This window comes from Drosophila kikkawai, unplaced genomic scaffold, assembly GCF_030179895.1.
Source record: "Drosophila kikkawai strain 14028-0561.14 unplaced genomic scaffold, DkikHiC1v2 scaffold_24, whole genome shotgun sequence".
NCBI lineage: Eukaryota > Metazoa > Arthropoda > Insecta > Diptera > Drosophilidae > Drosophila > Drosophila kikkawai.
Window position 1 is genome coordinate 13,123 of NW_027222580.1, and position 24,012 is coordinate 37,134.

At 34.9% G+C, this 24,012-nt stretch overlaps 1 protein-coding gene across 1 annotated transcript; it reads left to right on the forward strand.

Moving 5' to 3' along the window:
- Nucleotides 1-1,443: 1,443 nt before the first annotated feature.
- On the forward strand, nt 1,444-5,277 carry LOC138929487 (uncharacterized). The gene is made up of 2 exons (XM_070288928.1): nt 1,444-1,546; nt 4,794-5,277. The coding sequence occupies exons 1-2, from the start codon at nt 1,471-1,473 to the stop codon at nt 5,213-5,215; spliced, it is 498 nt and encodes a 165-aa protein (XP_070145029.1). The 5' UTR covers nt 1,444-1,470; the 3' UTR covers nt 5,216-5,277.
- Nucleotides 5,278-24,012: the final 18,735 nt, after the last annotated feature.

Sequence of the window (24,012 nt, forward strand, 5' to 3'; positions counted from 1 at the left end):
GGAGTTAGTTGGCGAAGAGTTGGAGAACGAGAACGACAAGCAACGCCAGCTCCGCGAGAACGACATTTTCGCAAACGTATTAATCAAATAACGCACATATATCTGTATCCATTAATATTCTATAATCGAGTTGTTCATCATTAAAGTACAATTAAGATCACGAGTTATTGTCTTTATTCACCGTAAGCCGTGCTATCTATTCGCCTTATTCCTGACAAATCAACAGCGACTCACACATTCCCCTACACAACGACAAAGTATTGGAGTGTGTGTGACATTTTCAGAAGTGGGATAGTGCGCTATAAGTGAAAACGAACCAAGATAAATGGACATAACGTAAAACGAAAGTTATTCACAATGCCGGGGAAGAACTATTTAACTAAGAAAGCCCTACAACATAGGTGCAGAGAAGCGGGACTCTCGACATCGGGAAATCGTGAGGACATGCTAAGAAGATTGAACTCTCAAAACAGCGACGATGAGTACATAAGTGCAGAAAACCAGTCGCTTCAAAAGAAGATTGTCGAGCTGGAGAAAACGGTACGAGAGCTTCAGGAGCGTTCTTTTCACCCTTCAGTAATTTCATCACCAATCGAAAAAGCTGCAACAGTAAACGAAGATCAGCCAGCCAACGGTAGCGAGACAACGAGTGATAAACTTGACGAAAAACGGCAACAACAACCAATCGACCTACGATCCAACGAGATGCATGTGCAGAAGGTAACGAATTTGCCAAATATAGATGTGGCAACGTCTCAGCCACAGCTAAACGAAATCTACCCACCTCAACGACACAACATGCACTTTGCTACGTCACAGCAAAGCGATGTATACCCAACTCAACCACGCAACATGCAATTTGCTACGTCACAGCAAAACGATGTATACCCAACTCAACCACACAACATGCACTTTGCTACGTCACAGCGAAATGTTATCTACCCGACTCAGACTCACAACGTGCACTTTTCTACGTCACAGAAATTCACAGACTGTGCTACCTCACAGCCAAACGTAAACAATCCTGTCACTTACTCAAACTTTGGAAATTTTGTAACTTCGGGAAACGACTTTAATCAAGGCAGTACATTTCCACGACATCAACCAATGTATAACGAGTATCCATATGCTCGTGCTAGCCACTTGGATAACAGGATCCCTGCTGGGAACGAACATTTCAATCACGCTTATGGAAACGTCAGTGATATTGTCACGCTGCTTCCAGAATTCAATCCATCGTCTGGTAAATCCCTGGACTCACATCAGTTTGTAAAGCGTGTCAACTCCCTTCGTAACGCTTACCGTTGGGATGATCGTAAGCTAATATTTGCAGTTCAACAAAAGATGCTGGGTGCTGCTCGTTATTGGGTAGACTCTACGGATCAAATATTTCAAACATGGCCCCAGTTTACTGAACGATTTTTGAATGACTTCCCATGTCTCAGTAACCCGGCAGACGTTCACCTTAAAATGTCAAAAACGAATAGAGATTCCACCGAGTCACCATCAGATTATTTCTACAAGATGCTCGCTTTGGGTAAAAAGGGTGAGTTACCAGATTCAGCAATTTGCACACACATTATCAACGGAATAAACGACTACGATTTAAAGAGAAAAATATCCAACAGTTATGTTTCCTGTAACGAACTACTACGCGATATTCTTGCGTACTCCGCGCATAATATTATAAAGCATAACGCCATTCAAATGTCAAACAAACGGGATCTTAACGTCAGCCTTCAGAAGCCGAATTCTTCATTAAATACAAAACGTCCTTTCAACGATAAAGTCGAGGTATCGGTTAAATGCTACAATTGTCAGAAGGTTGGACATTATTCTTCGAAATGTCCTGAGCCTCAGCGAAAGCCTCGTTGCACGCACTGCAACCGCACAACACACGATTCTGCCAGCTGCCCCGATAACCAAAAGACAGGTCCAAAAATTAATAAAATTGACTCTGATCCTGATTCAGAAATCTCCAAATCGATTTCGGTGAACGGTAATGAAACCATCGCATTCGTAGATCCAGGCAGTACGCGAACCCTAATTCGAAAGTCATTTGCCGAAAGCGTAGGTGTTCTACAACGATGTGCTGTTACCCTGAACGGATTTGGTGGTGGGAAATTCCTTTGTACACAGAAACTATTCGCGAAAATTGTAATTGACGATTCGGATTACGAAGTTGAAGTTTTGGTCGTAGAAGACAAACTAATAACCGAAAATGTACTTTTGGGTAAGGATATCCTTTGTCGCGATGGAAACAAATTGATCATCCTCGGTAATGAGTGTTATGTAGAGAATATTCGAAAAATTCAAACAAGCCAAGAGCGTTCGTCAGTTGAGAACGAGCTCATAAGCAAATTGGTATCGGAAAATGCGTCTTGCTTTGCGGGGAAAGCTAACGAGCTCGGTAAATGCTCTCTAACTAAAATGGAAATAACTTTAACATCAAACGTTCCCTGCTTCACTAAGCCTTACCGTACTCCTTTTGCACTCAGACCTGTCGTCGGTAATATTATCTCCGAGTTACTCGATAGTGATATCATTCGTCCGTCAGACTCCCCTTATGCATCTGGAATTGTCGTCGTTGAAAAACAGAATGGTGAACATCGTCTTTGCGTCGACTACCGACGTCTCAACAGTATAACCGTCAAAATACCATTTCCAATGCCAAATCTGGAGGAGCAATTTGCCCAATTAGCCGGGAATACCTATTTTTCTCAGCTGGACTTGCGTATGGGATATCATCAAATCGAGGTTTGCGAATCATCCAAACAATTCACCGCATTTGTAACTTCAGACGGCCACTACGAATATAACAGGATGCCGTTCGGTCTTGTCAATGCTCCAGCAGTATTTCAAGCGGTCATGAACAAAATAGTCAAACGTATGGAGCCAGGTGAGGTACTCGCATATTTAGATGACGTCATCATTCCCAGCAAATCATTTGATGAGGGTATCCAACGACTCGGAAAATTCTTCCGAATCCTTAAAGAGAGCGGTTTAACACTTCGCTACGACAAATGTAAATTTCTTCAATCCGAAATAACTTTCTTGGGTCATATTGTCAACAAAGATGGAATCACTCCAGGCGAAAACAAGGTGAGCGCTATTAAAAACTTCAAAGTCCCCACCAACGTAAAAGACGTCAGACGATTTTTGGGCCTAACGGGATTCTTTCGAAAATTTGTTGAAAACTACTCCCTAATTACAAGACCCCTTACACGACTGTTGCGTAAGGTAGAGCAAAACAGCTTCGATTGGGGAAATGACCAGCAACGGGCTTTTAACGAGCTAATCGATAAATTATGCTGTGTTCCAGTTTTGGTTCTGTACGACTTTGCTGCACATCATGAGGTACACACAGATGCTTGTGCGATCGGACTAGCAGGAGTCTTACTGCAATCTCAAGACAAAACGAATTGGCGACCCGTGTGTTACTTCAGTAGGCACTGTACTGACGCTGAAAGTCGATACCATAGCTACGAACTCGAAACGTTGGCCGTCGTAGAAACGCTACAAAGGTTCAGGGTGTATATTCTAGGAAAACCCTTCCGACTCGTCACAGATTGTTCCGCCATCGCCAAGGTAAAGCTTAATAAAGAATTGAGTCGCACGTTGGTGGATTAAAATACTGGACTACGACTGCGAATTCATTCATCGTGATGGTAGTAAAATGGCCCATGTGGATGCCATGAGCCGCGCTCCCGTTTCACCTCCCGAAAAATCCTTACAGGAAGTAGTGCGCACCATAATTACGGACGTCGATGACTGGTTGCTAACTATGCAGCTTCAGGATGAGGCCCTTGTCCAAATATTTGCTGTATTGAAGGAGCATCGTACCGGAAATCAACTAAAACAACTTCAAGCTGATTACGTCATCAAAAATCACCGTCTATATCGCAAGGTCGAAAAAGGAATAGCCTTCGTTGTACCAAAGTCCGTGAGATGGCGCATTGTTAAGATGTGTCATGATGATTTTGGGCATTTCGGTCTGGACAAAACAATTGGACGAATTCAAGAAAAGTTTTGGTTCCCAAGAATGCGGAAGTACGTAAAAGAATACATTTCAACATGCATTCAATGCTGCTACTACAAATCTAAAGGAGGCAAGCCCGAAGGTTGCATGCATTATAGTGACGCCGATCCAGTACCATTTCGCAGGCTACACATCGATCATTTGGGACCGTTTATTCGAAGCAAACGCGGAAATACCCATATACTAGCCATATCCGATCCCTTCAGTAAATATCTGATTGTAAAGGCAGTTAAAAATACAAAAACTCTTCCAGTGCTGAACATTCTAAATGAAGTCTCCAGCTACTTCGGTCTGCCGAAAATAATAATATCCGATCGTGGAACTGCTTTTACCTCGAAACAATTTGAAGAATACTGTATGCACAACCAGATTCAACACATTAAAAATGCTGTGCGAACACCTCGTGCAAATGGACAAGTAGAGCGCGCCAATCAAACCATTCTTAACTACGTACGCACAGTGAACGACCACCCGAAGGATTGGGATCTTACCTTACACAATCTTCAATGGAGTGTAAACTCTCAAAAGAACGAAACCTCAGGATTCAGCCCGATTGATTTGGTGTTTAACTTTAATCCTATTGATGTAGTCCAGAACCATCTCACTGCAGCTATACACACCGATTTGGAATTAGACGAGAAAGAATCTGTCATCGACAACAGAAACCAAGCGCTCGTCAATATTGCAAGCGAGCGAGCTAAATGGAAACAACGCTTTGATACCAAACACGCTAACCCTTCTATCTACTCCACAGGTAACCTTGTAGTCGTTGAAAATGAACCAGCTGCTACAGGCGAGTCGCGAAAGCTCGAACCACGCTATCGAGGACCATATATCGTCGTCAAGGTCCTTGGAAACGATCGTTATGTAATCGAAGACATCCCAGGTATTCAGATTACAGGACGTAAATACAGTTCTGTCTATTCCTCGGATAAAATCAAGCCGTGGTGCTCCAACGTCCCTGAGTTGGATGTTCCCGACGATGACGAGGATCGAATCGAGGACGATCCGAATGCAGGATTGGCCGAGCTGTCACGAGTGTCACGATCCGGTTCCGATGGAGAACCATTAGACAGCAACGGTCTGGCATCTCGGAGTAAGTTGGCGAAGAGTTGGAGAACGAGAACGACAAGCAACGCCAGCTCCGCGAGAACGACATTTTCGCAAACGTATTAATCAAATAACGCACATATATCTGTATCCATTAATATTCTATAATCGAGTTGTTCATCATTAAAGTACAATTAAGATCACGAGTTATTGTCTTTATTCACCGTAAGCCGTGCTATCTATTCGCCTTATTCCTGACAAATCAACAGCAACTCACACATTCCCCTACACAACGACAATGTATTGGAGTGTGTGTGTCACTTGTAAAAACTAATATAAGTACAAATTCTGCCGTGGATACATGCATTATTAGCTGAGTTGTGAACTTTTTGTTTACAAATTTCATTATTAGCTGAGATGTGAACTTTTTGTTTACAAATTTACAATTGAGTATGCAAATGTATTAGCCATGTAAAAACTAATATAAATACAAATTGTGAAGTGGATACAGGCATTATTAGCTGAGTTGTGAACTTTTTGTTTACAAATTTACAATTGAGTATGCAAATGTATTAGCCTTGTAAAAACTAATATAAATACAAATTCCGCCGTGGATACATGCATTATTAGCGGAGTTGTGAACTTTTTGTTTACAAATTTACAATTGAGTATGCAAATGTATTAGCCATGTAAAAACTAATATAAATACAAATTCTGAAGTGGATACAGGCATTATTAGCTGAGTTGTGAACTTTTTGTTTACAAATTTACAATTGAGTATGCAAATGTATTAGACGTGTAAAAACTAAAATAAGTACAAATTCTGGTTGGATACATGCATTATTAGTGGAGTTGTGAACTTTTTGTTTACAAATTTACAATTGAGTATGCAAATAAATTAGCCTTCTAAAAACTAATATAAGTACAAATTCTGCCGTGGATACATGCATTATTAGCGGAGTTGTGAACTTTTTGTTTACAAATTTACAATTGAGTATGCAAATGTATTAGCCTTCTAAAAACTAATATAAGTACAAATTCTTCCGTGGATACATGCATTATTAGCGGAGTTGTGAACTTTTTGTTTACAAATTTCATTATTAGCTGAGATGTGAACTTTTTGTTTACAAATTTACAATTGAGTATGCAAATGTATTAGCCATGTAAAAACTAATATAAATACAAATTCTGAAGTGGATACAGGCATTATTAGCTGAGTTGTGAACTTTTTGTTTACAAATTTACAATTGAGTATGCAAATGTATTAGCCTTGTAAAAACTAATATAAATACAAATTCCGCCGTGGATACATGCATTATTAGCGGAGTTGTGAACTTTTTGTTTACAAATTTACAATTGAGTGTGCAAATGTATTAGCCTTCTAAAAACTAATTTAAGTACAAATTCTGCCGTGGATACATGCATTATTAGCTGAGTTGTGAACTTTTTGTTTACAAATTTCATTATTAGCTGAGATGTGAACTTTTTGTTTTAAAATTTACAATTGAGTATGCAAATGTATTAGCCATGTAAAAACTAATATAAATACAAATTCTGAAGTGAATACAGGCATTATTAGCTGAGTTGTGAACTTTTTGTTTACAAATTTACAATTGAGTATGCAAATGTATTAGCCTTGTAAAAACTAATATAAATACAAATTCCGCCGTGGATACATGCATTATTAGCGGAGTTGTGAACTTTTTGTTTACAAATTTACAATTGAGTATGCAAATGTATTAGCCGTCTAAAAACTATACACATTCTTAAGTGGATACATGCATTATTAGCTGAGTTGTGAACTTTTTGTTTACAAATTTACAATTGAGTATGCAAATGTATTAGCCGTGTAAAAACGAATATAAATACAAATTCTGAAGTGGATACATGTATTATTAGCTGAGCTGTGAACTTTTTGTCTACAGATTTACAATTGAGTATGCAAATGTATTAGCCATGTAAAAAATAATATAAGTACAATTTATGCCGTGGATACATGCATTATTAGCTGAGTTGTGAACTTTTTGTTTACAAATTTCATTATTAGCTGAGATGTGAACTTTTTGTTTACAAATTTACAATTGAGTATGCAAATGTATTAGCCGTGTAAAAACTATTATAAATACAAATTCTGAAGTGGATACAGACATTATTAGCTGAGCTGTGAACTTTTTGTTTACAAATTTACAATTGAGTATGCAAATGTATTAGCCGTGTAAAAACTATTATAAATACAAATTCTGAAGTGGATATTATCTGAGTTGTGAACTTTTTGTTTACAAATTTACAATTGAGTATGCAAATGTATAAGCCTTCTAAAAACTAATATAAGTACAAATTCTGCCATGGATACATGCATTATTAGCGGAGTTGTGAACTTTTTGTTTACAAATTTACAATTGAGTATGCAAATGTATTAGCCATGTAAAAACTAATATAAATACAAATTCTGAAGTGGATACAGGCATTATTAGCTGAGTTGTGAACTTTTTGTTTACAAATTTACAATTGAGTATGAAAATGTATTAGACGTGTAAAAACTAAAATAAGTACAAATTGTGGTTGGATACATGCATTATTAGTGGAGTTGTGAACTTTTTGTTTACAAATTTACAATTGAGTATGCAAATAAATTAGCCTTCTAAAAACTAATATAAGTACAAATTCTGCCGTGGATACATGCATTATTAGCGGAGTTGTGAACTTTTTGTTTACAAATTTACAATTGAGTATGCAAATGTATTAGCCTTCTAAAAACTAATACAAGTACAAATTCTGCCGTGGATACATGCATTATTAGCGGAGTTGTGAACTTTTTGTTTACAAATTTACAATTGAGTATGCAAATGTATTAGCCTTCTAAAAACTAATATAAGTACAAATTCTGCCGTGGATACATGCATTATTTTCGCAGTTGTTAACTTTTTGTTTACAAATTTACAATTGAGTATGCAAATGTATTAGCATTGTAAGAACTAATTTAAATATAAATTCTGCCGTGGATACATGCATTATTAGCTGAGTTGTGAACTTTTTGTTTACAAATTTACAGTTGAGTATGCAAATAAATTAGCCTTCTAAAAACTAATATAAGTACAAATTCTGCCGTGGATACATGCATTATTAGCTGAGATGTGAACTTTTTGTTTACAAATTTACAATTGAGTATGCAAATAAATTAGCCTTCTAAAAACTAATATAAGTACAAATTCTGCCGTGGATACATGCATTATTAGCGGAGTTGTGAACTTTTTGTTTACAAATTTACAATTGAGTATGCAAATAAATTAGCCTTCTAAAAACTAATATAAGTACAAATTCTGCCGTGGATACATGCATTATTAGCGGAGTTGTGAACTTTTTGTTTACAAATTTACAATTGAGTATGCAAATGTATTAGCCTTCTAAAAACTAATATAAGTACAAATTCTGCCGTGGATACATGCATTATTAGCTGAGATGTGAACTTTTTGTTTACAAATTTACAATTGAGTATGCAAATGTATTAGCCGTGTAAAAATTAATATAAATACAAAATCTGAAGTGGATTCATGCATTATTAGCTGAGTTGTGAACTTTTTGTTTTCAAATTTACAATTGAGTATGCAAATAAATTAGCCTTCTAAAAACTAATATAAGTACAAATTCTGCCGTGGATACATGCATTATTAGCTGAGATGTGAACTTTTTGTTTACAAATTTACAATTGAGTATGCAAATGTATTAGCCGTGTAAAAATTAATATAAATACAAAATCTGAAGTGGATTCATGCATTATTAGCTGAGATGTGAACTTTTTGTTTACAAATTTACAATTGAGTATGCAAATGTATTAGCCGTGTAAAAATTAATATAAATACAAAATCTGAAGTGGATTCATGCATTATTAGCTGAGTTGTGAACTTTTTGTTTTCAAATTTACAATTGAGTATGCAAATAAATTAGCCTTCTAAAAACTAATATAAGTACAAATTCTGCCGTGGATACATGCATTATTAGCGGAGTTGTGAACTTTTTGTTTACAAATTTACAATTGAGTATGCAAATGTATTAGCCGTGTAAAAATTAATATAAATACAAAATCTGAAGTGGATTCATGCATTATTAGCTGAGTTGTGAACTTTTTGTTTTCAAATTTACAATTGAGTATGCAAATAAATTAGCCTTCTAAAAACTAATATAAGTACAAATTCTGCCGTGGATACATGCATTATTAGCGGAGTTGTGAACTTTTTGTTTACAAATTTACAATTGAGTATGCAAATGTATTAGCCTTCTAAAAACTAATATAAGTACAAATTCTGCCGTGGATACATGCATTATTTTCGGAGTTGTGAACTTTTTGTTTACAAATTTACAATTGAGTATGCAAATGTATTAGCCGTGTAAAAACTTATATAAATACAAATTCGGAAGTCGATACAGGCATTATTAGCTGAGCTGTGGACTTTTTGTTTACAAATTTACAATTGAGTATGCAAATGTATTAGCCGTGCAAAAACGAATATAAATACAAATTCTGAAGTGGATATATGCAATTTTATCTGAGCTGTGAACTTTTTGTTTACAAATTTACAATTGAGTATGCAAATGTATTAGCCTTGTAAAAACTAATATAAATACAAATTCTGCCGTGGATACATGCATTATTAGCGGAGTTGTGAACTATTTGTTTACAAATTTACAATTGAGTATGCAAATGTATTAGCCGTGTAAAAACTATACACATTCTTAAGTGGATACATGCATTATTAGCTTGGTTGTGAACTTTTTGTTTACAAATTTACAATTGAGTATGCAAATGTATTAGCCATGTAAAAAATAATATAAGTACAAATTCTGAAGTGGATACAGGCATTATTAGCTGAGTTGTGAACTTTTTGTTTACAAATTTCATTATTAGCTGAGATGTGAACTTTTTGTTTACAAATTTACAATTGAGTATGCAAATGTATTAGCCGTGTAAAAACTATTATAAATACAAATTCTGAAGTGGATACAGACATTATTAGCTGAGCTGTGAACTTTTTGTTTTCAAATTTACAATTGAGTATGCAAATGTATTAGCCGTGTAAAAACTAATATAAGTACAAATTCTGGTTGGATACATGCATTATTAGTGGAGTTGTGAACTTTTTGTTTACAAATTTACAATTGAGTATGCAAATGTATTAGCCTTCTAAAAACTAATATAAGTACAAATTCTGCCGTGGATACATGCATTATTAGCGGAGTTGTGAACTTTTTGTTTACAAATTTACAATTGAGTATGCAAATGTATTAGCCTTCTTAAAACTAATATAAGTACAAATTCTGGTTGGATACATGCATTATTAGTGGAGTTGTGAACTTTTTGTTTAAAAATTTACAATTGAGTATGCAAATGTATAAGACGTGTAAAAACTAATATAAATATAAATTCTGAAGTGGATTCAGGCATTATTAGCTGAGTTGTGAACTTTTTGTTTACAAATTTACAATTGAGTATGCAAATGTATAAGCCGTGTAAAAACTACTATAAGTACAAATTCTGCCGTGGATACATGCATTATTAGCTGAGTTGTGAACTTTTTGTTTACAAATTTACATTTGAGTATGCAAATGTATTAGCCTTCTAAAAACTAATATAAGTATAAATTCTGCCGTGGATACATGCATTATTTGCGGAGTTGTGAACTTTTTGTTTACAAATTTACAATTGAGTATGCAAATGTATTAGCATTGTAAGAACTAATTTAAATATAAATTCTGCCGTGGATACATGCATTATTAGCTGAGATGTGAACTTTTTGTTTATAAATTTACAATTGAGTATGCAAATGTATTAGCCGTGTAAAAATTAATATAAATACAAAATCTGAAGTGGATTCATGCATTATTAGCTGAGTTGTGAACTTTTTGTTTTCAAATTTACAATTGAGTATGCAAATGTATTAGCCTTCTAAAAACTAATATAAGTACAAATTCTGCCATGGATACATGCATTATTAGCGGAGTTGTGAATTTTTTGTTTACAAATTTACAATTGAGTATGCAAATGTATTAGCCATGTAAAAACTAATATAAATACAAATTCTGAAGTGGATACAGGCAATATTAGCTGAGTTGTAAACTTTTTGTTTACAAATTTACAATTGAGTATGCAAATGTATTAGCCTTGTAAAAACTAATATAAATACAAATTCTGCCGTGGATACAGGCATTATTAGCTGAGTTGTGAACTTTTTGTTTACAAATTTACAATTGAGTATGCAAATGTATTAGCCTTGTAAAAACTAATATAAATACAAATTCTGAAGTGGATACAGGCATTTTTAGCTGAGTTGTGAACTTTTTGTATACAAATTTACAATTGAGTATGCAAATGTATTAGCCTTGTAAAAACTAATATAAGTACAAATTCTGCCGTGGATACATGCATTATTAGCTGAGTTGTGAACTTTTTGTTTACAAATTTCATTATTAGCTGAGATGTGAACTTTTTGTTTACAAATTTACAATTGAGTATGCAAATGTATTAACCATGTAAAAACTAATATAAATACAATTTCTGAGGTGGATACAGGCATTATTAGCTGAGTTGTGTACTTTTTGTTTACAAATTCACAATTGAGTATGCAAATGTATTAGCCTTGTAAAAACTAATATAAATACAAATTCTGCCGTGGATACATGCATTATTAGCGGAGTTGTGAACTTTTTGATTACAAATTTACAATTGAGTATGCAAATGTATTAGCCGTGTAAAAACGAATATAAATACAAATTCTGAAGTGGATACATGTATTATTAGCTGAGCTGTGAACTTTTTGTCTACAGATTTACAATTGAGTATGCAAATGTATTAGCCGTGGAAAAACTATTATAAATACAAATTCTGAAGTGGATACAGACATTATTAGCTGAGCTGTGAACTTTTTGTTTTCAAATTTACAATTGAGTATGCAAATGTATTAGCCGTGTAAAAACTATTATAAATACAAATTCTGAAGTGGATATATGCATTATTATCTGAGTTGTGAACTTTTTGTTTACAAATTTACAATTGAGTATGCAAATGTATTAGCCTTCTAAAAACTAATATAAATACAAATTCTGAAGTGGATACAGCCATTATTAGCTGAGTTGTGAACTTTATGTTTACAAATTTACAATTGAGTATTCAAATGTATTAGACGTGTAAAAACTAAAATAAGTACATATTCTGGTTGGATACATGCATTATTAGTGGAGTTGTGAACTTTTTGTTTACAAATTTACAATTGAGTATGCAAATAAATTAGCCTTCTAAAAACTAATATAAGTACAAATTCTGCCGTGGATACATGCATTATTAGCGGAGTTGTGAACTTTTTGTTTACAAATTTACAATTGAGTATGCAAATGTATTAGCCTTCTAAAAACTAATATAAGTACAAATTCTGGTTGGATACATGCATTATTAGTGGAGTTGTGAACTTTTTGTTTAAAAATTTACAAATGAGTATGCAAATGTATTAGACGTGTAAAAACTAATATAAATATAAATTCTGCCGTGGATACATGCATTATTAGCTGAGCTGTGAACTTTTTGTTTACAAATTTACATTTGAGTATGCAAATGTATTAGCCTTCTAAAAACTAATATAAGTATAAATTCTGAAGTGGATACAGGCAATATTAGCTGAGTTGTAAACTTTTTGTTTACAAATTTACAATTGAGTATGCAAATGTATTAGCCTTGTACAAACTAATATAAATACAAATTCTGAAGTGGATACAGGCATTATTAGCTGAGTTGTGAACTTTTTGTTTACAAATTTACAATTGAGTATGAAAATGTATTAGCCTTGTAAAAACTAATATAAATACAAATTCTGAAGTGGATACAGGCATTATTAGCTGAGTTGTGAACTTTTTGTTTACAAATTTACAATTAAGTATGCAAATGTATTAGCCTTGTAAAAACTAATATAAATACAAATTCTGCCGTGGATACAGGCATTATTAGCTGAGTTGTGAACTTTTTGTTTACAATTTTACAATTGAGTATGCAAATGTATTAGCATTGTAAAAACTAATATAAATACAAATTCTGAAGTGGATACAGGCATTATTAGCTGAGTTGTGAACTTTTTGTATACAAATTTACAATTGAGTATGCAAATGTATTAGCCTTGAAAAAACTAATATAAGTACAAATTCTGCCGAGGATACATGCATTATTAGCTGAGATGTGAACTTTTTGTTTATAAATTTACAATTGAGTATGCAAATGTATTAGCCGTGTAAAAATTAATATAAATACAAAATCTGAAGTGGATTCATGCATTATTAGCTGAGTTGTGAACTTTTTGTTTTCAAATTTACAATTGAGTATGCAAATGTATTAGCCTTCTAAAAACTAATATAAGTACAAATTCTGCCATGGATACATGCATTATTAGCGGAGTTGTGAACTTTTTGTTTACAAATTTACAATTGAGTATGCAAATGTATTAGCCATGTAAAAACTAATATAAATACAAATTCTGAAGTGGATACAGGCAATATTAGCTGAGTTGTAAACTTTTTGTTTACAAATTTACAATTGAGTATGCAAATGTATTAGCCTTGTACAAACTAATATAAATACAAATTCTGAAGTGGATACAGGCATTATTAGCTGAGTTGTGAACTTTTTGTTTACAAATTAACAATTGAGTATGCAAATGTATTAGCCTTGTAAAAACTAATATAAATACAAATTCTGAAGTGGATACAGGCATTATTAGCTGAGTTGTGAACTTTTTGTTTACAAATTTACAATTAAGTATGCAAATGTATTAGCCTTGTAAAAACTAATATAAATACAAATTCTGCCGTGGATACAGGCATTATTAGCTGAGTTGTGAACTTTTTGTTTACAATTTTACAATTGAGTATGCAAATGTATTAGCCTTGTAAAAACTAATATAAATACAAATTCTGAAGTGGATACAGGCATTATTAGCTGAGTTGTGAACTTTTTGTATACAAATTTACAATTGAGTATGCAAATGTATTAGCCTTGTAAAAACTAATATAAGTACAAATTCTGCCGTGGATACATGCATTATTAGCTGAGTTGTGAACTTTTTGTTTACAAATTTCATTATTAGCTGAGATGTGAACTTTTTGTTTACAAATTTACAATTGAGTATGCAAATGTATTAGCCATGTAAAAACTAATATAAATACAATTTCTGAAGTGGATACAGGCATTATTAGCTGAGTTGTGAACTTTTTGTTTGCAAATTTATAATTGAGTATGCAAATGTATTAGCCTTGTAAAAACTAATATAAATACAAATTCTGCCGTGGATACATGCACTATTAGCGGAGTTGTGAACTTTTTGATTACAAATTTACAATTGAGTATGCAAATGTATTAGCCGTGTAAAAACGAATATAAATACAAATTCTGAAGTGGATACAGGCATTATTAGCTGAGTTGTGAACTTTTTGTTTACAAATTTACAATTGAGTATGCAAATGTATTAGCCGTGTAAAAACGAATATAAATACAAATTCTGAAGTGGATACATGTATTATTAGCTGAGCTGTGAACTTTTTGTCTACAGATTTACAATCAAGTATGCAAATGTATTAGCCATGTAACAAATAATATAAGTACAATTTATGCCGTGGATACATGCATTATTAGCTGAGTTGTGAACTTTTTGTTTACAAATTTCATTATTAGCTGAGATGTGAACTTTTTGTTTACAAATTTACAATTGAGTATGCAAATGTATTAGCCGTGTAAAAACTATTATAAATACAAATTCTGAAGTGGATACAGACATTATTAGCTGAGCTGTGAACTTTTTGTTTTCAAATTTACAATTGAGTATGCAAATGTATTAGCCGTGTAAAAACTATTATAAATACAAATTCTGAAGTGGATATATGCATTATTATCTGAGTTGTGAACTTTTTGTTTACAAATTTCCAATTGAGTATGCAAATGTATTAGCCTTCTAAAAACTAATATAAATACAAATTCTGAAGTGGATACAGGCATTATTAGCTGAGTTGTGAACTTTTTGTTTACAAATTTACAATTGAGTATGCAAATAAATTAGCCTTCTAAAAACTAATATAAGTACAAATTCTGCCGCGGATACATGCATTATTAGCGGTGTGAACTTTTTGTTTACAAATTACAATTGAGTATGCAAATGTATTAGCCTTCTAAAAACTAATGTAAGTACAAATTCTGGTTGGATACATGCATTATTAGTGGAGTTGTGAACTTTTTGTTTAAAAATTTACAATTGAGTATGCAAATGTATTAGACGTGTAAAAACTAATATAAATATAAATTCTGCCGTGGATACATGCATTATTAGCTGAGTTGTGAACTTTTTGTTTACAAATTTACAATTGAGTATGCAAATGTATTAGCCTTCTAAAAACTAATATAAGTACAAATTCTGCCGTGGATACATGCATTATTTTCGGAGTTGTGAACTTTTTGTTTACAAATTTACAATTGAGTATGCAAATGTATTAGCATTGTAAGAACTAATTTAAATATAAATTCTGCCGTGGATACATGCATTATTAGCTGAGATGTGAACTTTTTGTTTACAAATTTACAATTTAGTCTGCAAATGTATTAGCCGTGTAAAACTATTATAAATACAAATTCTAAAGTGGATACATGCATTATTAGCTGAGATGTGAACTTTTTGTTTTCAAATTTACAATTGAGTATGCAAATGTATTAGCCGTGTAAAAACTATTATAAATACAAATTCTGAAGTGGATATATGCATTATTATCTGAGTTGTGAACTTTTTGTTTACAAATTTACATTTTTTTTTTTTTTTTTTTTTAGGCTTTGCTTTTATTTATTGAATCTTCTCATTTATGAGACTAACAATAAGTGTATCAAATCTTACAATACTACCTAACTAGCAGTCATGAGACTGGTACAGAGTAAATGGCCCTGAATAATTATGGCTGGGTTGGATGGTCGTTACGTAGTAGGCGGCTTCTTCTGGAAACTCGTATCAAGTCCCTTGCTAAAGGATTTGGATGGGTGGAGAGTTTTTCCTTGTAGGACGCTTTTTGTTTTTCTATTTCGTTCTTAACTGCAGGAATGCCGAGATCCCTGTGGATGGCTTTAGTGTGGAGTTGTAGAGCAGGACCTTGTAGTCCAGACACAGGGGCGATCGGGAGTTTATGAGCCAGTGGAGGCTGCTGGCTTTTAGTTTTAGATGAAGTTTCTTGCATTCAATATGTCTTCGCCATCTTAGGCGTCTGTCCAGGTGGACGCCCAGGTACGTTACCACGTTGACTTCGGGGATCAGTGTGCTGTTCAGGTAGAGCGGGGGGCATGTTTGTCTGTTGAGGGTGAACGTTATGTGCTTACACTTTTGTTCATTTATTTTAATACGCCAATCAGATAGCCACTTCTCGACTACCTTGAGGTGGTTGGCGAGCTGGGCTGTTGCACGGACTGGGCATCTGGAACGGCTGAGGATCGAAGTGTCATCAGCGAAAGTGGATAATGTTAGCTGGTCGCTTGTGGGGATATCCGCTGTGTATAGAACAAATAGGGTAGGCCCAAGTGCACTTTCTTGTGGGACTCCAGCTTCGATTGAATAGGTGCCGGATGTTGTTGCGTTGCACCTCACTGCGAAGACTCTGTTGTAGAGATACGACTCATGTAATTTGTGTGTGTATACCGGCAAGAGTGTTTTTATTTTGTGCATGAGGCCGTTGAGCCAGACTCGGTCGAATGCTTGAGAAACGTCGAGATATATCGCGCTGCAATATTCTCGATGCTCGAAGGCTGTGCGAATTTCTGATGTTATTCTGTTAACTTGCTCGATAGTTCCATGTTTTTCTCTGAAGCCAAATTGATGAGCTGGGATAATGTTGTGAGCTCCCAGATAAGGGATTATGCGCTTTAGTAGGCATTTTTCAAATAACTTGGACAAGCATGATAGTAGACTTATTGGTCGGTAAGATGACGGAATCGTGTGGTCTTTTCCGGTCTTCGGTATCATTATAATTATAGATTTTTTCCATTTTGTTGGGTAATGGCCGAGACTTATGATCCCATTGAAGATTTTACAGATGACCTCAATAGCACAATTCGGAAGTTCAATTATCATTTTTTGAGTTATTAGGTCAACGCCGGGAGCCTTTTTCGGCTTCAGTTCCCTGATGACCTTCGTTATCTCGTTCGGACGAAATGATGCTGGAGTAGATTCCGTTTCAGTGTGGATTTGCGGTAGATCAAATGGATTTGCAGCAGGGTTCGGCTGGAAAACGCCCTGGAGATGTGAGGCAAAAGTTTCGGCTCTGTCTTTGTCGCTGCGGGCCCAGGAACCAGATGACTTTCTTATCGGGGTGATGGTTTCAGCCGGTGAGCTTAAATTTGGGTGAGCTCTCCATAAGGGATGCTTTGTGCTGGTTGGCGAGAGTTTTTCAATATATCTTAATTGTGCTTTTTCGGCATCTTGCTTCAGGGCCCGGCTTAGTTTGCGTGTGGCTTCATTTAGACGTTGCTTTGAGCATGGCGATCTATTGGTTTGCTACACCCGTCGCAGACGCCTCTTTTCTTGGATAAGCTGTTCAATTTGCTGGTTCGTTTTGAATTTGATTTTTTGCACATCCGTCTGTTGTGGTGTTGAGATTCTGGCTGCAGTCACAAGTACCTCTTCCAGTGCGGAGGTGGAGGAGTCGATCTGAAGGAAGGTCTGGAAGGGCCTTGGCGTTTATTAAATTTTGTGGGATGTTTTTTGTCACCGCGAAGTCAATTAGATCGGGTATCTTTCTGGGGTCTGCTGGCCAATATGTGGGGCTACCAGGGGAAACGTAGTCCAGCTTATTTCTCACATTGATGAGAGCGTTGTACAGTTGTCTTCCCTTGGGGGTCACGAGGCGGGATCCCCAATGCGTATGCTTGGCGTTGTAATCTCCTGCAGCTATAAATCGATCTCCAAGTGAGTTGTAAAAATCCATGAATTGACCTTCAGAGATTGTAAAGCGAGGTGGGCAGTAGACAGCAGCAATGCAAAGGTTGCCGTTACCTGACTGCACTTTAATGGACGTAGCTTGCAGGTAATTTGTTGCAAACCTTTGGTGGAAGTGGTGTTTGATGCGTTCTCTGATAAGGATGCCGGTCCCGCCGTGGGCTTTACCATCTGGATGATCTGTGCGGTAGAAGGTATAACCTCTTATATGAAAGTTGTATCTGCTTGTGAGGTGCGTTTCAACCAGTAGCATGGCGTCGATGTGGTTTTCGTTTAGAAATTGTGTTAGTTCAAGTTTATGCCGTGAGACGCCATTGGCATTCCACGTGGATATACGTAGATTGGACATTGATTATTTTGACTGTTGTGCTACGAGCAGCTGTATCACCATATTCTGATTCTGGACGAGCGTTTGCATGGTCGTTTTCATAAATGACATGAGTTCCATCATGCTTTGTTGCATGGTCACCATCATGGATTCCATGTTGTTTTGTGGCTGCTCTGGGGCCTGCTGAGCATTTACTGAGTTTGTGGGGAGTGGATTTTGCATACCTGTCCGTAGAGCTTCGGCGTAGGAGATGCCCGTTGGGGCATTTAGCGGACCAAAAGAAGATCTGGCTGCTTTGGCAAAAAATACATCTGGAGTAGTTTTTGAATTAAAATACACATTTTGTGTATTTTGTTGGCGTGTAGCTGTCGCTCTTCGCATGCGACTCTTCAGCTCCTTGTAAACCTCACAGCCTCTGTAGTTAGCTGTATGGTTTCCTCCGCAGTTTCCACATTTTTTCGTGTTGGGGTCTTCTTTGTTCGCAGGGCAGTGTGCGGAGTTGTGGAAGTCTCCACAGACTACGCAGACTGACCGAAGGGTGCAGTATGTCCTTGTATGACCATACTCCTGGCAATTCGTGCATTGCACAGGACCGTTGCGTTTGTGAGGTTCTTCCACGGTGATTCTTCGCTGCAGTAGGAACTGCAACTTGTAGATCGGGTGAACTACATTCTTCTTTAGGGCTTTACTGTCTGGCTCAAGTTCGACTTTGAAAAGAGGTTGCGGCTTTTTGTTTTTGTTGATAATGTTGCTAACATTCTTGGCAAAGAAACCCTTGCCTTTCAGGGCTTCTAGTATCTCGGAGGGGGTTCAATTCCTTTCAGCACTACTTGCAGCCCCTTGCTGCTTTTTAGTTGGTAGGTGTAAAAGCTCTTTTTTGCTTCCTGCAGGTAATTAGACACAGCTCGAAAGTGTTCTTCTGTTTTGGTTTGAACTTTGGTTTAGCAGATGTTCCCTTTAATAATCGGAACAACATGAAAGTTTCCGTCCCCGACCACCGCAACAATTTTGTTGACCAGGGCGTTTGAACTTTTCTCCCTTATATATATAGGTGGGGGCTTTGGCTGTTTTTGAGTCTCCTGCTCCAGCTCTTCTTCATTATTCTCACCAGCTGCTAGCGGAGAAAATTTGTTGGTGTTGTTTGGGTCGTAGCTTTTGGTGACACGGTTGATCTTAGGCTTGTTACCAACCGTGTTATGGGGGCTAAGCTTACGCTTAATTTGGATGTAGCGATCCATGCCAGTCTGTATGGCCGGAACCGCTTGTTGCTTATCGGAGCTCACGGTTTTTGTTACCATTGTATTTTGCGCTGCGGCCGTTGGCACCGATTTCGCAATATTGGTCGTTGGTTTAGTTGTTGCTGTTGCTTTTGATGCGTTTGCAGAAATTGCAGCTCTGCTTGTTGTTGGTGCGTCTTCCATCGAAGCCGCTGGTGGTGGGGTTTGGCATTGGGAGCTCCAAGATGTAGGAGCTGGAATAAGTAGGGCGGGAGAGCAAGAGCGCGCTCTCGTGCCGTCGGCGGTCAGTAGAGCCGGGTTGGGCTTGGTAGACGTTTTTTCTGCTTCGATATCGCGAGTTGAGAAATAAGAGAAAACACCGTTTCTTTGGTTTACAGAGGTTCTACGCTCATTCTTTTGATCGCCGCTCATTATTTTGAGCTTGTTACGCGTGGCACAATATAAATGAACTTTGCAGCTCAAAAACACGTCTCACGCACTAGTGTCCGTATGTCATACGCACTGTAGGGCTTGGCCTAGCTGACAGTACGTAGTTTAGAGTTCCGAATTTACTTTTTCACCATGAAAAAACACTTCGAGAATAAACCCCGCGTAGCGGTCGTCCGTAAGCACGTCTGCACTCGATGAAGGTCGAATGCGAAATGAACAAATTTACAATTGAGTATGCAAATGTATTAGCCTTGTAAAAACTAATATAAATACAAACTCTGAAGTGGATACAGGCATTATTAGGTGAGTTGTGAACTTTTTGTTTACAAATTTACAATTGAGTTTGCAAATGTATTAGCCTTGTAAAAACTAATATAAATACAAATTCTGAAGTGGATACAGGCATTATTAGCTGCGCTGTGAACTTTTTGTTTACAAATTTACAATTGAGTATGCAAATGTATTAGCCTTGTAAAAACTAATACAAATACAAATTCTGCCGTGGATACATTCATTATTAGCGGAGTTGTGAACTTTTTGTTTACAAATTTACAATTGAGTATGCAAATGTATTAGCCATGTAAAAACTAATATAAACCCTAAATTCTGAAGTGGATACAGGCATTATTAGCTGAGCTGTGAACTTTTTGTTTACAAATTTACAATTGAGTATGCAAATGTATTAGCCGTGTAAAAACGAATATAAATACAAATTCTGCCGTGGATACATGCATTATTAGCGGAGTTGTGAACTTTTTGTTTACAAATTTACAATTGAGTATGCAAATGTATTAGCCATGTAAAAACTAATATAAATACAAATTCTGAAGTGGATACAGGCATTATTAGCTGAGTTGTAAACTTTTTGTTTACAAATTTACAATTGAGTATGCAAATGTATTAGCCTTGTAAAAACTAATATAAATACAAATTCTACATTATTGGCTGAGTTGTGAACTTTTTGTTTACAAATTTACAATTGAGTATGCAAATGTATTAGCCATGTAAAAACTAATATAAATACTAAATTCTGAAGTGGATACAGGCATTATTAGCTGAGTTGTGAACTTTTTGTTTACAAATTTACAATTGAGTATGCAAATGTATTAGACGTGTAAAAACTATTATAAATACAAATTCTAAAGTGGATACATGCATTATTAGCTGAGATGTGAACTTTTTGTTTTCAAATTTACAATTGAGTATGCAAATGTATTAGCCGTGTAAAAACTGTTATAAATACAAATTCTGAAGTGGATACAGGCATTATTAGCTGAGTTGTGAACTTTTTGTTTACAAATTTACAATTGAGTATGCAAATGTATTAGCCTTGAAAAAACTAATATGAATACAAATTCTGAAGTGGATACAGGCATTATTAGCTGCGCTGTGAACTTTTTGTTTACAAATTTACAATTGAGTATGCCGTGTAAAAACTAATATAAATACAAATTCGGAAGTCGATACAGGCATTATTAGCTGAGCTGTGAACTTTTTGCTTACAAATTTACAATTGAGTATGCAAATGTATTAGCCGTGTAAAAACGAATATAAATACAAATTCTGCCGTGGATACATGCATTATTAGCGGAGTTGTGAACTTTTTGTTTACAAATTTACAATTGAGTATGCAAATGTATTAGCCATGTAAAAACTTATATAAATACAAATTCTGAAGTGGATACAGGCATTATTAGCTGAGTTGTGAACTTTTTGTTTACAAATTTACAATTGAGTATGCAAATGTATTAGCCTTCTAAAAACTAATATAAGTACAAATTCTGCCGTGGATACATGCATTATTAGCGGAGTTGTGAACTTTTTGTTTACAAATTTACAATTCAGTATGCAAATGTATTAGCCATGTAAAAACTAATATAAATACTAAATTCTGAAGTGGATACAGGCATTATTAGCTGAGTTGTGAACTTTTTGTTTACAAATTTACAATTGAGTATGCAAATGTATTAGCCTTATAAAAACTAATATAAGTTCAAATTCTGCCGTGGATACATGCATTATTACCTGAGTTTTGAACTTTTTGTTTACAAATTTCATTATTAGCTGAGATGTGAACTTTTTGTTTACAAATTTACAATTGAGTATGCAAATGTATTAACCATGTAAAAACTAATATAAATACAAATTCTGAAGTGGATACAGGCATTATTAGCTGAGTTGTGAACTTTTTGTTTACAAATTTACAATTGAGTATGCAAATGTATTAGCCTTGTAAAAACTAATATAAATACAAATTCTGCCGTGGATACATGCATTATTAGCGGAGTTGTGAACTTTTTGTTTACAAACTCACAATTGAGTATGCAAATGTATTAGCCGTGTAAAAACTATACACATTCCTAAGTGGATACATGCATTATTAGCTGAGTTGTGAACTTTTTGTTTACAAATTTCATTATTAGCTGAGATGTGAACTTTTTGTTTACAAATTTACAATTTAGTATGCAAATGTATTAGCCGTGTAAAAACTATTATAAATACAAATTCGGAAGTCGATACAGGCATTATTAGCTGAGCTGTGAACTTTTTGTTTACAAATTTACAATTGAGTATGCAAATGTATTAGCCGTGTAAAAACGAATATAAATACAAATTCTGCCCTGGATACATGCATTATTAGCGGAGTTGTGAACTTTTTGTTTACAAATTTACAATTGAGTATGCAAATGTATTAGCAATGTAAAAACTAATATAAATACAAATTCTGAAGTGGATACAGGCATTATTAGCTGAGTTGTGAACTTTTTGTTTAGAAATTTACAATTGAGTATGCAAATGTATTAGCCTTGTAAAAACTAATATAAATACAAATTCTGCCGTGGATACATGCATTATTAGCGGAGTTGTGAACTTTTTGTTTACAAATTTACAATTGAGTATGCAGATGTATTAGCCTTGTAAAAACTAATATAAATACAAATTCTGAAGTGGATACAGGCATTATTAGCTGAGTTGTGAACTTTTTGTTTACAAATTTACAATTGATTATGCAAATGTATTAGCCTTGTAAAAACTAATATAAATAGAAATTCTGAAGTGGATACAGGCATTATTAGGTGAGTTGTGAACTTTTTGTTTACAAATTTACAATTGAGTTTGCAAATGTATTAGCCTTGTAAAAACTAATATAAATACAAATTCTGAAGTGGATACAGGCATTATTAGCTGCGCTGTGAACTTTTTGTTTACAAATTTACAATTGAGTATGCAAATGTATTAGCCTTGTAAAAACTAATACAAATACAAATTCTGCCGTGGATACATTCATTATTAGCGGAGTTGTGAACTTTTTGTTTACAAATTTACAATTGAGTATGCAAATGTATTAGCCATGTAAAAACTAATATAAACCCTAAATTCTGAAGTGGATACAGGCATTATTAGCTGAGCTGTGAACTTTTTGTTTACAAATTTACAATTGAGTATGCAAATGTATTAGCCGTGTAAAAACGAATATAAATACAAATTCTGCCGTGGATACATGCATTATTAGCGGAGTTGTGAACTTTTTGTTTACAAATTTACAATTGAGTATGCAAATGTATTAGCCATGTAAAAACTAATATAAATACAAATTCTGAAGTGGATACAGGCATTATTAGCTGAGTTGTAAACTTTTTGTTTACAAATTTACAATTGAGTATGCAAATGTATTAGCCTTGTAAAAACTAATATAAATACAAATTCTACATTATTGGCTGAGTTGTGAACTTTTTGTTTACAAATTTACAATTGAGTATGCAAATGTATTAGCCATGTAAAAACTAATATAAATACTAAATTCTGAAGTGGATACAGGCATTATTAGCTGAGTTGTGAACTTTTTGTTTACAAATTTACAATTGAGTATGCAAATGTATTAGACGTGTAAAAACTATTATAAATACAAATTCTAAAGTGGATACATGCATTATT

Bases quoted from the DNA above. Each gene is read 5' to 3' on its own strand.
- LOC138929487 (XM_070288928.1), top strand. From the start codon at position 1,471: ATGTCAAAAACGAATAGAGATTCCACCGAGTCACCATCAGATTATTTC. The intron at 1,547-4,793 runs GTGAGTTACCAG...TCTACTCCACAG, and splicing joins GCTCGCTTTGGGTAAAAAGG to GTAACCTTGTAGTCGTTGAA.